Source organism: Bufo gargarizans, chromosome 7 (genome assembly GCF_014858855.1).
Source record: "Bufo gargarizans isolate SCDJY-AF-19 chromosome 7, ASM1485885v1, whole genome shotgun sequence".
Classification (NCBI taxonomy): Eukaryota; Metazoa; Chordata; class Amphibia; order Anura; family Bufonidae; genus Bufo; species Bufo gargarizans.
In genome coordinates, this window is record NC_058086.1 from 134,126,476 (window position 1) to 134,139,894 (window position 13,419).

Here is a 13,419-nt window from a genome sequence, read left to right on the forward strand (position 1 = left end):
AAAGGAGCACTGAGATGTACTACAGTATGTTTGCCCTCCGTTACCTACTCATGCCTTCACATTCACATAACCATATTAACAGGACACGTCAGTCAAAGTGTGATCAAATATTCGCAGCCTCTATGTAACCATTCTTTGTATTCTTTTTTTTATTTTATTTTTATAAAAAATGGTTAAATGGTTTTCTGAATATACTTTTTTGAAGTCACTCTATATATCCTACTTCTGTCCTGGCTCTTTAACTTCCTCTTAGAAGTTTTAGCGCAGCAAACAGCCTCACTTCACTTTTTTTTAAGTCTGGCTATTACTGTCCAGAGAGCATACTTACCTGCTCCCTTGGTGCCACTGCTTCTGCCAGGGCAATGGCTCCAGGGAGTGAGGGAGCCAGGACCCAGTGGTCTACCCAAGGGGAGAGGCATCTGCCCAAGCATCCCCAGAAAGTGAGCAACCCATCTGATGTAGTAAAAATGATTGGTTCTCTAGTGGACACCCCATACCCATCTGCATTATTTCAGCATATATGCCGTTACCTCCATTTTAAGAAGTCAGTGATGTACAAATGTTGCAAACTTTAACTCCACATGGTAGACACACAATTTTTAGCAAACTTTAAATTGACGCTTAAGGCTGGCCATTTGTCTTATGCCTGGTACATGGGCATGGTGCCAGGCCTGTTAACATGCCAGATCAAAAACACAGCAGTCAACATTTCTGACTGCAGCTACGCCAGAACTAAAGTACACCGGATTGTCAAACATATGTGAACACACCCTTAGACAACAAAAGATATTGAAAACACCTTAAGGTTTGCTGAAGCTGTGTGTTACTGTGCATTTACTGGTGTTCAGGAGCAGTGGCGGTGTTATATGAAACGGCTTTAGTGAGAAGTAGATGAAATTCTGATGACTAAAGTGACGTTTTTGTGTAGCTATATATCCCTGTGACTGTGAAGCGCACACATTACAGCCAGTCTTCTGTCTTATTACAGACAGTGTTTCCTGTACTCTTTCTATCTTGATTACTATAAATTGCGGGTGCTATATACTTTCTATCATTTGTTGTTGAAATCATTTTGTGTCCACATACCACTAAACTAATTAATTCTATTATTCCCCCTGTCCTTGCACCAAATACCATCTAAGATTCCTATTAAATCCCAATTAACCTGTGTTGTCTTTTTTTCTGACCCTCCCTCCCGCCTAGCACTCGTTCTTCATTACTCCTGACGTAACCGGACTGCCGACAATCCCCGAAAGTGTATGTATCTAATTGGGTTTTAACCACTTGTCTGTTTTCCTTGAACAAGCCTGTTTACTTGTTAACTTAATCACTTTGTGCGTTCTGTTTTATATTAAAGAGAGAATCGTGCATGTGTTAGAGAAAAGCCCAGTAATAAGGATCCAATTATTCATCTCTATTCGAGCTGAAGAACTGTCGTCACTTTGGATCCAGTTGTGTTAATTTAACATAATATACGTAAATCTGTTTTTTACATAAGCCGACTTTAACAAGATTTTTTTTTTTTGTTTCCGTGTAAAATATAAGAGTGACACTGGATTGCACATCCTCAATACTATGCTTTTATCTAATAACTGCTTCTCAGCATAATTAACATCGCTTCTCAGCACAATTTATCGTATACCTACCCCTATATTGCATGCTGTACATGAGGCATTTAGTATACAATTTGATTAAAAAGCGTAGGCCCACTCACCACGACAAGGTTGCCTCTTTGAATGGGACCCTACTCTAAATTTGGCGCAGCGCTGCGCTGCGCGGCGACCACCGGAGCCGTAGCACCGCACCAACAGGCAGTTGGACCCAGCAGTCAAATAGCGCCCCCGCTGTCTGGCAAAGCCACCCTTGCACTGGGCCCCACCAGCACAGCACCAAAGCAACAATGGCCGCCACGCAGCACTGCACTATGTTGGTTGGGAAACACTGGGTTAAAGCATAGTATTGAGGATGTGCTATCCAGTTTCACTTTCTCATATTTTATATATTTTTTTAGTTTCTATTTGCACTTTTAGAGCTTTTAAGAGGGTTCCACTTTTATGAAGAACAACTTATTAAAAATTGTGCCCTTTTCTGTATATTGTATATAGGGTTCCTACTGGATGCCCATTTAATGCAAGAAGTTAATTTCTGTGCTGAGTGTGAATAGAACGGGTACTTCTCTAAACACCCCCTACACATGCATGCGTGGCTCGGCAAGTGTGGCTTGTTTTATGAACTGGGAGTTGGAAATTAGCCACTGGCACACACATCTTGTGGCGGGTTATCCATAGATGGTCAGTTAGTCCCACCAAAATATGCAGGTTCAGCCAATATTGATCTAATGTGTGTCCAGCATTATTTGGTATAACCCTCCCTTTTACTCTAAAAGTAACAGCCTCTAATAGCTGCCATTTTAGCTTCTATTATAGTTGTCCCCCAGCATGTCCAGAGTTTAGGTAGTGAAATGGGAATTGGTTATTTGTGTTATGTCATAACCGGACAGATTTGTCATTCATTGGTCTGGAAACAAAACTGTTAAAGTCATTTCCAATGGGTATTTCTAATGGGTATTTCTAAATCAGATGTTTTGTATTAAACTAAATCCGCAGATAACCTACAGTCCATATAACAGCATGTAATGCATGCAGTCTGGGCTTCCATAGGTACAGAGTGGTCCCGTCCGGAGCCACCTCCGAGTCCGTATAAGAAAAATATGCAGACAGTGATGACTACCCTCCTGCAGGATACTAACAGGACACCAGTGACTATTAGGGTTGGATAAAGTTGAAATGTTAAATTACATCATTTTTATATCTCTCAGGCTCAGTGACGCATTATTTCAATCTGCCTATTTTAAAGGATACAACCCAACAGTGTAGCTGGTGGCATGTGGATAAGCCACGCGCACTCGCAGCAGCCAATGGCTAGATAATTTTACCGCTAGATCGTGCGGCCATTGGCTAGAACGATTGGGCATGGCTTCGCCACTTGCAGCCAGTCTGTACCCCTACAGTTTCACATGGAAAATATACAGTGGCAGGAAATAAAAGAAAGCCTGAACTATTTAAATGTAGGGAAAACCTATAAATACAATGCGATGGTGGATTTTTCATTTTTTACTGGAGTGATCCTTTAACAAATAAAATGTTTCTAATATTTGTACTCAAAGTGAAAAGGTTAAAATGTTCCAATGTTCCAATCGCAGCGCAGAGCTCACAGCCTGGGAGAAAATAACCTCCCAGGCTGTGAGCTCTGCAATGCGATTGGCCAGCGCTACAGCAGAACAAGGGCAGACTCCGCCTACTATAACTTAGTGACCGCCTACCATAACTTAGTGACCGAAGATACCGGAGAGCATAGCGGGAGAACGGAGCGGCGCCCAGGGATAATAGTAAGTGCAGTGAGATCCCCGGGCTCCCCCCTCCATGTCTGTATACTTCACAATGTCAGGATCGGTGAAAGATCCTCTTTAAAGCCCAGCACCAAGAGCTGTACATATATGGCACTTGGTCGTTATAGAGTTAAAACAATGCATTTGTAAAGATATTCAACACTGTATGTAGAAGAAAAGATCACAGCACGGCATATTTATTCATCTGTGTCCATAGCAACACTGTATGTAGATAAATGTTACCCGAAATCTTTCACTTTCTATAAGGTGCTGTTCATACATTCTCCTAAGACAGCTACAGACGTGGCACACTATGTATTAACATGTACAGTATATGTAAAATTAAATACAGATTCTGTTCTGTTTAAGCTTTAGAAAAGTAACACACGTTATAGTCGGTGGGTACTTTCACACTAGCGTTATTCTTTTCCGGTAATGAGTTCCGCCCTAGGGGCTCAATACCGGAAAAAAACGGATCAGTTTTATCCTAATGCATTCTGAATGGAGAGCAATCATTCAGGATGCATCAGGATGTCTTCAGTTCAGTCACTGTTACGGTATTTGGCCGGAGAAAATACTGCAGCATGCTGCAGTATTTTCTCCGTCCAAAATTCCAGAACACTTGCCGGAATGCTGAAATAGGAAGTGTTCCGGCGAAATGGATTCGGTTTTCCGGTCTGCGCATGCGAAGACCTTTAAAAATGTAAAAAAATAAAAATAAATACCGGATCTGTTTTTCCAGATGACACCGGAAAGACAGATCCGGTGTTTCAATGCATTTGTTAGGCGGAGCCGCATCAGGATCCATCTACAAATGCTATCCGTTTGCGACGGAACTGCCTGCCGGATCTTCACAATGCAAGTGTGAAAGTGCCCTAAGGAAGAAATATCTGATCTTCACTGACTTGTCTAAACATTGTTGGCCATATAGATAAATCTGTGTTCATTATGTTACTATGTTAGCAGCTGGCCAGCATATCGCCGCATGAGTGACTGATGTTACCTTCATTAATATAGAGAATCCTACAAAAGTACATATGGGTATTGGCTTATGTAACACTGTGCAGAAAATGACCACAAGCGGTATTTGTAGTCTTAAAGGGGTTCTCCAGGATAAAAACACTTTTTAGCTGGTGCCAGCATCCTGACTCTCCAAACTGAAGATACATACTTACCTGCTTCCCGCCTCTCCGTTCCTCTGTGTTGGCTTCATTTACGTGCCTCTGGCCACCTCACCGCTGAAGCCGGTCATTGGTTTCAATACTCCAAGGACCGGAATATGAATGCACTGGAGAGGAGGGGAGCAGGTAAGTATGAATCTTCAGCTTGGAGAGGCAGGCTGTTGGCACCAGCTAAAAGTCATTTTTCCTAGAGAACCTCTGTAAAGCTTCCCCTATTTTTTTAAATTCTAACTTCTCATTCTTTGGGGGTCTAGCTAAGTACACCATTATTACCACTTTATGTTGTTCCTAAGCATGTTAAATGAGAATGTAGCAACGTGCAAATAGTCTGTAATAAAAATGTCTAATTATTTAGTTTTTATCTCCAGCACACATGCACATTTATGTGTCTCCATGGTAGAAGACTACAAACAAACTCTAAACTCTGTGTAGTCCTATCCTGATCGGCAACATTGACACTTGTCCATTCAACCATTTTTATGCATTGCACAGGTTTCTCTAATATTGGCCACTAGCTTCTTAGTACATTGGGTTAGTGCTCCTGGTGCAGATACACCTGTATGTCAAGGTAAAAGGCATGGCTAATTTAAGTGCATATTCTAACTATTACTTTACTACATTTTCTGTAAACAGAGGAATCTGACTGAATATTTTGTTGCCGTGGATGTAAATAATATGCTCCAGATATATGCAAGCATGTTGCACGAACGCAGGATTATCTTCACCTCAAGAAAACTAAGCACGGTAAGTACAGATTTTACTAGAGCATCAACATATTATAATAGTGTTTAGTTTTTGCTTTAAACATTAAAGTTCATACCAGATAGTAAAGTATTATGCACCTGTACTACTGGGCTGTTCCTGCAGGCAGAGATACCATATTTTATCGCTATAAGATGCACCTGCCCATAAGACACACCTAGGATATTGAGGAGGAAAATAATAAAAACAATTCTTTTCATCAGACCTCAGCTCAGATCCCAAATCACACCTCCAGTATTAATCAGACCCCCTTAGATCAGTTAATTAGACTGCAGCTCAGAACCTCAATTAGATTTCAGATCAGACCCCCAATGTTAATTAGACCACTGCTAAGACCACCAAAAATACCTCAGATCAGACCTCCAAGCAGATCTCAGATCATACTCCCAATGTTGATTAGACCCCAGCTCAGGCCCCCCCCAATCAGAACTTAGATCATATCCCCAATGTTAATTAGGCCGATCAGACCCCCAATGTTGATCAGACCTCCATTAGGACCCCCAAACAGACCTGAGATCAGACAACCAATGTTAATAAGACCCTATTCAGACCTCAGATCAAACTCCTATTGTTAATTAGACCTCAGATCAGACAAAAAAAATATATATAATCAACTCACCTTTCCTGTTCCGGACACCACTTCTGAGATCCAGTGCTCTTCCTGCTGCACTGTGCTCTGACCAGTTCACAGAGAACGCCTACGTCCTCGCATAGGTCGCAACACAGCGTGTGCAGCGATGGGAGACAAAGACCAGGGAGCGGTGAGTACAGACCCAACTCAGGGAGTGCTGTATTCACCGCTTCCCGATTTTACTGTACTATTGAGCTCTTCTATAATAGAACTGCTCACTAGTATTCACCCCATACGACACACTGACATTCTTCCCCCACTTTTTGGGGTAAAAAGTGCATCTTATAGCCTGAAAAATCTGGTAATTTTTATTTTATTATGATACTTCTTATTAAAAAAAAAAATTTTTAAAAGCTTATGTCTTTGCTGAGCGACCAAATCTTGAAATTGGATAAGGTGTCATCCGATTCCCCATGATAACAATTCCTGTTGTGTCCTTTTCAGTTCTTGTGCTATCGTCTGAGATTTCTTGTAGGTTTATTGAGAGATTCATTGAACATAGCTCTAGTATTTAGAGGAAGTCTCTTGTGCAGCATTTAGACCTTCCTGTGATCCCTTCTGAACATTTAGTCACCTACATAATAAAACTAGCTATACACATTTCTCCATGGATCCTAGTTATTGTGACAGAACCCACTAACGGTATCATACTGTATTACTGAGCAATACTGAGCGTTTCCTTGTTAGTCGGCAGCTAGTGGGGTGTTTTAGATAGAACGAACCTTCGATCATCAGCCCACGTAAAAGAGCCATTAGTCTTGGTGACCATGGTAGTCTTCTAACTGACCAGATTTTTGTGGTCACAGACAATATTTCATTTAGGGCCCTGGAATAGAACAAGGAAGGAAGGTTCCATTTATGAACACTTGCAATAGGTGATGGTATCCTCTTAAGTTAAAAAATAAATAAAAAAAATGTCCATTTAGCTGGAAGATTGGTTAAGGGTAGGTTTTGTGGTCATATCTTTTACTGGAAAGAAACATGAGTACAAAATATCTGAGATTTGAAGAGTTTTATGGTGCCCTATATGAGGGCAACATAAGCTGGTGACAGAGACTTTGATTGAAATACCAGGTCACTTAAGGGCCCTTTACACGGGCTGAGAATCGCACAGATTACCCCTAATGAGCGTTCATAGCAAGACTCGTTAGCGATGATCGGGTGGTGTAAATGTGCCGCCAATTACCCGATGAACGAATGATACGCTCGTAAATCGGGTAATCCGATCGTCTGTGCACACTCCAAAATAATCGTTAACCGGCAGAAGATCATTTAATGTAAACGCGATTTCCTGCCGGCAAACAAGTTCTTATGGGGGAGAGTGACGGCATTAGCGATCGCTCCTCCCCATACTCTGGAGGAGATTGCTGCATGTAATAGCAGGGGTTTGCTCCGCTAGCAATCAGCAGATTTTCAGGAAGGAAGGCTTCCTTCCCGACAATCTGCTGTAATATTGTTCCGTGTAAAGGGACCTTTAGCCAGTTGTTGTTTTTTAAATACCTGCTGAGAACCGATAATGTATTCATGAGCTCTTTTTTTGTACTGTGTATGGGAGGAAAGCTACCAATCGGTGGGGCGGATAGAGATGGGAACTCATGAATACGAGGACATTGCGTTTATGCATTGTGTTGAATGAACCCCAGTGCTCTGTTTCCGCTGGAGCTGCTCAATAGTGATTTTAAGACAACGACTTGTTGAAACGCGTAAGTCACCCAGCATTTCAGTCATGTCAGCAGAAACACTGGTGACAGATTCCCACTGTTATGAATATCCAGAAGGGCTTGTGGAGATCTTCTATTAGAGATAATTTTTAAATTTCTAGCCGTTTTCCATCTATGTACATTGCAGCAAACGCTGCACTTAGCTATTCAGTGCAAGTGACCGGACCCCATAAGTATGTTATTCATCTCACTATTCACTTACTTGTTTTTTGTTTAATGTAAAAAGGCACAGCAATAATGCTGACTTACAGCATATGGTTTTTTAGTACATTAAGTAAAGTTAATTATTTTTCTCCCTCTGCTGTTGATCAAGAGGTCTTTTATTCCATTGGTTGCATGAAACCCTCCAGCAGCATAATGAGTTTTCTTATTATTCACACATGCAGAAGCTTATAAAACCCAATGAAGAGGTTCTCACAATAGTGTCTGCTGTCACCTGGATGCACATAGATGCTCCTTTGTGAAGAGAAGAGGGTTCTCTTTTAGACCGCTCCTCACTCTCCCCATCTACTCTTGCCTAGACATTAGCACACAATGAGTTTCTTCTGCTGTGATTATTTTCCTTTTATATCATCCTTTAATCTCACACTTATGGCAGGCAGTGGGAAAAAAGGGACAGGACAGGAAAGTTAGAAGCCAAGATTCCCAGCAGGTGTCTTATGATTGTGTTTTGTCTGCCAAGTGCTTGACTGTTCATTGGAGTAGACCTTTAAAAACTACAAAATGGTTCCTCCTAGTTATCAAGGGCAATCAGCTTCATTAAGGTGCGTTGGTCTGATCAATTGCTATGGACAACTTTAGTTATTCTCTTTATTAAAAAAAAAAAAAAAAAAAGTATGATAACTTTGTACCCCCCCCCACTCCCACACACACACTATGTTAAAGAGAGTGTCACCACAATTCTGGGCTATTATCTGTAGTAATACATAAGTAGTACTTCACCATCTTTTATTTTCCTACTGTTTCCCGCTTTTCCTCAAAGCACAAACATGTGCATGGTGCTCTTTTGCTCCGTAGTCCTCTCATATGTTCAGGCCACATGTGGGTTATTTCCAAAACCAGAAAGCACAGCATAATAATAAGAGGGCCGACTTTTTACTCTGGCACACGCTAGACCGCACATATTGGGCATTGAAAAGACATATCACATGCGGTGTTGTATTAGCTGGAATACATTTTTTATTTCATGTCCCATTTAAAAAAATTCTATGAAACACCTGTGGCATCAAGCTAACCACTATAACCCTAGGTGAATTCATTGAAGAGTTTAGTTTTCAAATTGGGGTCACTTTTTGAGGTTTAACATTGTACTGGTGCCCCAGGGTCTCTTCAAATGTGCTGTGGTACCCCAAAACAATTCTAGCAAAATTTGCCCTCCCAAAGCCAAATAGCACACTTACCCCTCTAAACCTAATACCATATACGGATATTGTGGTATTCAGGAGAAAACGCTATTGTTACCCCTTGTGGAAATGAAAAATTTGGGGCTAAAGCAACATTTTATAGGAAAAAAATTAAATTTTTAATTTTCATGGCCAAGTTTTTGTAAATTCTATGAAACACCAGTTTTAAAATGCTCACTGCACCTCTCAATAAATTCCTTGAGGGGTATAGTTTCCAAAATGGTGTCAGTTTTCCCTGTAGACTTACTTCAGGGTCTCTTCAAATGTGACATGACGCCAGAAAACTTTTCAAGCCAAATCTGTCATCCCAAAGCCGAATGGCACTCTTTCCCTTATGAGCCCTACTGAGTGCCCAGAACTGCCTGCCAGATCCGGACATCCGTATGCAAATGGATCTCTTTATTTTAATTTTTTTCCCGGTTACGGATCCGGTAGACTAATACAATGAATACATTGAAATACCGGATCCGTCTTTCCGGTATCATACGTAAAAACGGATCCAGTATTTATTTTTTTCACAGCTAGAAAGCACTGTGCATGCGCAGACCGGAAAACCAGATCCAGCGATGCGGTAATTTCTTGAACACTTGGTACCGAATCCGGCATTAATACATTTCAAAGGAAAGTAATGCGGTAGTGTTCCGGGATTTTGGCCGTAAAAAAAAAAATGCAGTATTTTGTCCGGTTAAATAATGTACAAGGGACGGAACGGAAGACATCCTGATTCATACTGAATGGATTCCTTTGCATTCAGAATGCATTGGGACAAAACTGGGACAAAATACATTCCGTTCCGTTTAGTTGTGTTCCCATACCGGAGAGCAAACCGCAACATGTTGTAGTTTGCTTTCCGTCCTGAGATGCGGAGCAAGACCCACAATGCAAGTCAAAGGGGACGGATCCGTTTTCTCTTCCACAATTCATGACGGATCTGTCTTGGCTATGTTACAGATAATACAACCGGATCCGTTCATAACGAATGCTAGTGTGAAAGTAGCCTAAAGGGTTTCTACCACCAGAAATACTGTTATGTAGCTGACTGACATTAGCGATGTGCTAATGTCAGCACTACATAACAGTATGTTTCTAACATTTGTCCCTGCAGCCGTTTTTGTAAAAAAAGCACTTTTATTATATGCTAATGAGCCTCTAGGTGCTATGTGGGCGTAAAATCAGCACCTAGAGGCTCCGTCCGCTCACTCCTTATCCCGCCCAGGTCCAGTGTTGTGCCTGCCCAGCTCCTCTTGATTGATGCCACTGTTCCCTGCATCATTGGCGAAATCCCGCGACTGCGCCGTTCACTTGTGTTTTCGGCGCAGGCGCAGTGAGTGAAGGCCACTCTCCTGATGCCGGCTTCCTCACTGTGACGTAGTCGGCGCAGGCGCAGTGAGGAATCTGGCACCAGGATCGCATCATTAACTCGCTGCGCCTGCGCCGAAGACAGAAGTGAATGGCGCAGGCGCAGGATTTCGCCAACGATGCAGGGAACAGTGGCATCCATAAATAGGAGCTGGGCGGGCAGAACAGGGGACCTGGGCAGGATAAAGGGTGAGCGGACGGAGCCTCTAGGTGCTGATCTTACGCCCACATAGCACCTAGAGGCTCATTAGCATATTATAAAAGTGCTTTTTTTTTTACAAAAACGGCTGCAGGGACAAATGTGAGAAACATACTTTTATGCAGTGCTGACATTAGCGCATCGCTAATGTCAGTCAGCTACATAACAGTATTTCTGGTGGTAGAAACCCTTTAAAGGCTGTTTCTCTAAGATACAGTGAATATGTGTGCTCTTTAAATAATATGTTTTAGGGCGCTGTTAAGGCGCATTTAGGAATATCTCAGTGGTATTGACAGCAGTCTATGATAAAGCGGGGAAGCAGAAAGACAAATATTTCTGCTGGCGTCTTCCTGGTGCAGCAAGCATCCCATTCTTCTCTCCCAATGCATTCCATCAGAAGGAGTAAGTTGTGTTTATCTGGAAGAAGGGAGGTCATTTGTTTCACCTTCACAGGCTGGCAGTCTGCGAGGGCAACGTTTTATCAGTACAAGAAAGGCTAATTATTAGAAAAATATAATAAAAAATAAGACCTCTCTCTGCTGCCATCCTCCCACATGTCATGGTAGAAGTATTTCTGCCTTACTGTTTATGTAAGCAGCTATGAGATAGAGTTAACGGAAGGAGCACATAGGACCAAATTTAACCCATCACCAAACTTTTAGAAATGTGCAAATAAATGCTAAAATACTGTATCTCATTCAGATTCTATCCTTTTCAATCATTTGTGTAGGTATTAAAGTGGTTGTCCTGGCTCTGGAGATTGTGGGCATGCTGTGTGAGGAAAAAAAACCCTCCCCTCCTGGCAGTCCCGTTTTCTGTGGCATGTCTCTGACCGACTCCCTGCGCGTGCACGTGACCACTGAGACCATTTGTTGCCTTGCAGCCATGACATGCAGGGAGTCTGCATGTCACATTTCTGTCCAGGACTCGCACAACATAATAAGCTATACACAATCTTCAGGGCCTTTTAGGCCTCTTTCACACGGGCTAGTTTTCCGCGCGGGTTGATCGCATTGCACCCGCACTGAATCCGGACCCATTCATTTCTATGGGGCTGTGCACATGAGCGGTGATTTTCACACATCACTTGTGCGTTGTGTGAAAATCGCAGCATGCTCTATATTCTGCGTTTTTTCACGCAACGTAGGCCCCATAGAAGTGAATGGGGCTGCGTGAAAATTGCAAGCATCGTCAAGCAAGTGCGGATGCGGTGCCATTTTCACGCACGGTTGCTAGGAGACGATCATGATGGGGACCCAATCTTTATTATTTTCCCTTATAACATGGTTATAAGGGAAAATAATAGCATTCTGAATTAGGGGTGGGCGATATAGGCGATATGCGATATGAATTTGGGCCACGATATGGATTTTCGCCATATCGCCTATATCGCCGGACCGCGATATGATCGCGCGCACCATGTTCTGAGCCGGCCGGCACAGCGGAGGGAGGAGGAAGGAGGAGGGAGTCCCTCCCTCCCCACTGTTTGCGGCTGCCGCTGAACACCAATGAGGACCGAGGAGGAGGAGGGGAGGGACTGTGGCCACTGCACTACCAATGAATGTGCCGGCCATATCCCTCAGGGTCCCCCTCCCCCCCACATCATTGGTGGCAGTTTGCAGTTCCGATCGGAGCCCCAGCAGTGTAATGCTGGGGCTCCAATCGGTTACCATGGCAGCCAGGAGTCACGCTGCTGAAGTCCTGGCTGCCATGGTATGTTAGTGAGCAGAGAGCAGCGCATTATACTCACGTGCACTGTGGCCGGCGGTCGCTCCTTCTTCTGTCTGTGCGGCGGATAGCTAATGCTTACAGCATTAGCAATGCGCCGCACAGACCTATGAGAAGGAGCGACCGGCGGCCACAGTGCACGTGAGTATAATGCGCTGCTCTCTGCTCACTAACATACCATGGCAGCCAGGACTTCAGCAGCGTGACTCCTGGCTGCCATGGTAACCGATCGGAGCCCCAGCATTACAATGCTGGGGCTCCGATCGGAACTGCAAACTGCCACCAATGATTAATACTGGGGAGGGAGGGAGGGGGGGTTTGCGTTACCAGAGGGGGCAGATCAGAGGTTGGGGAAGGGAGGTAGATCAGAGGCTGGGGAAGGGGGGCAGATCAGAGGCTGGGGAGAAGATCAGAGGCTGGGGAAGGGGGGCAGATCAGAGGCTGGGGAGAAGATCAGAGGCTGGGGAAGGGGGGCAGATCAGAGGCTGGGGGGGGCAGATCAGAGGCTGGGGGGGGTCAGATCAGAGGCTGGGGGGGGTCAGATCAGAGGCTGGGGGGGGGCAGATCAGAGGCTGGGGGGGGGGCAGATCAGAGGCTGCCGCCATGGTCCGCTCCCTGCTGTTGTGTGCACTATGCACAGGGCAGCAGGGAGAGTGTAAAGTCCTATTCACCCTAATGGAGCTCTATTAGGGTGAATATGACAAGGGTTCTAGCCCTTAAGGAGGCCAATAGTTAATAAATAAAAAGTAAAAAATAAATAAAATTTAAACACCCCCCCCCAATATAGAAAACAATATATCGCAATATATATCGCATATCGCACATGCTTAAAATTATATCGCAATATAGATTTTAGGCCATATCGCCCACCCCTATTCTGAATACAGAATGCATAGTACAATAGGGCTGGAGGGGTTAAAAAATAAATAAAATAATTGAACTCACCTTAATCCACATGTTCTGTGAAGAAGTTCGGGTTTGGGTACCAAACATGCCGATTTTTCTCACACGCGTGAAAAACGGATTAAAATGTTTTGCACTTGCGCG

General features: G+C 43.4%; 1 protein-coding gene across 7 annotated transcripts in view; it reads left to right on the forward strand.

Annotated features, from left to right (window-relative positions):
* DENND1B (DENN domain containing 1B) overlaps nucleotides 1-13,419 on the forward strand; it is a 200,956-nt gene that overhangs the window by 82,047 nt on the left and 105,490 nt on the right. For 6 of the 7 annotated variants that reach the window (XM_044302466.1, XM_044302464.1, XM_044302467.1 and 3 more), the window contains 2 exons: nucleotides 1,204-1,257; nucleotides 5,203-5,313. In XM_044302466.1, the coding sequence (XP_044158401.1) occupies nucleotides 1,204-1,257; nucleotides 5,203-5,313 (165 nt within the window). The remainder of the gene's footprint in view (nucleotides 1-1,203; nucleotides 1,258-5,202; nucleotides 5,314-13,419) is intronic. The other variant, XM_044302468.1, reaches the window with a different exon arrangement.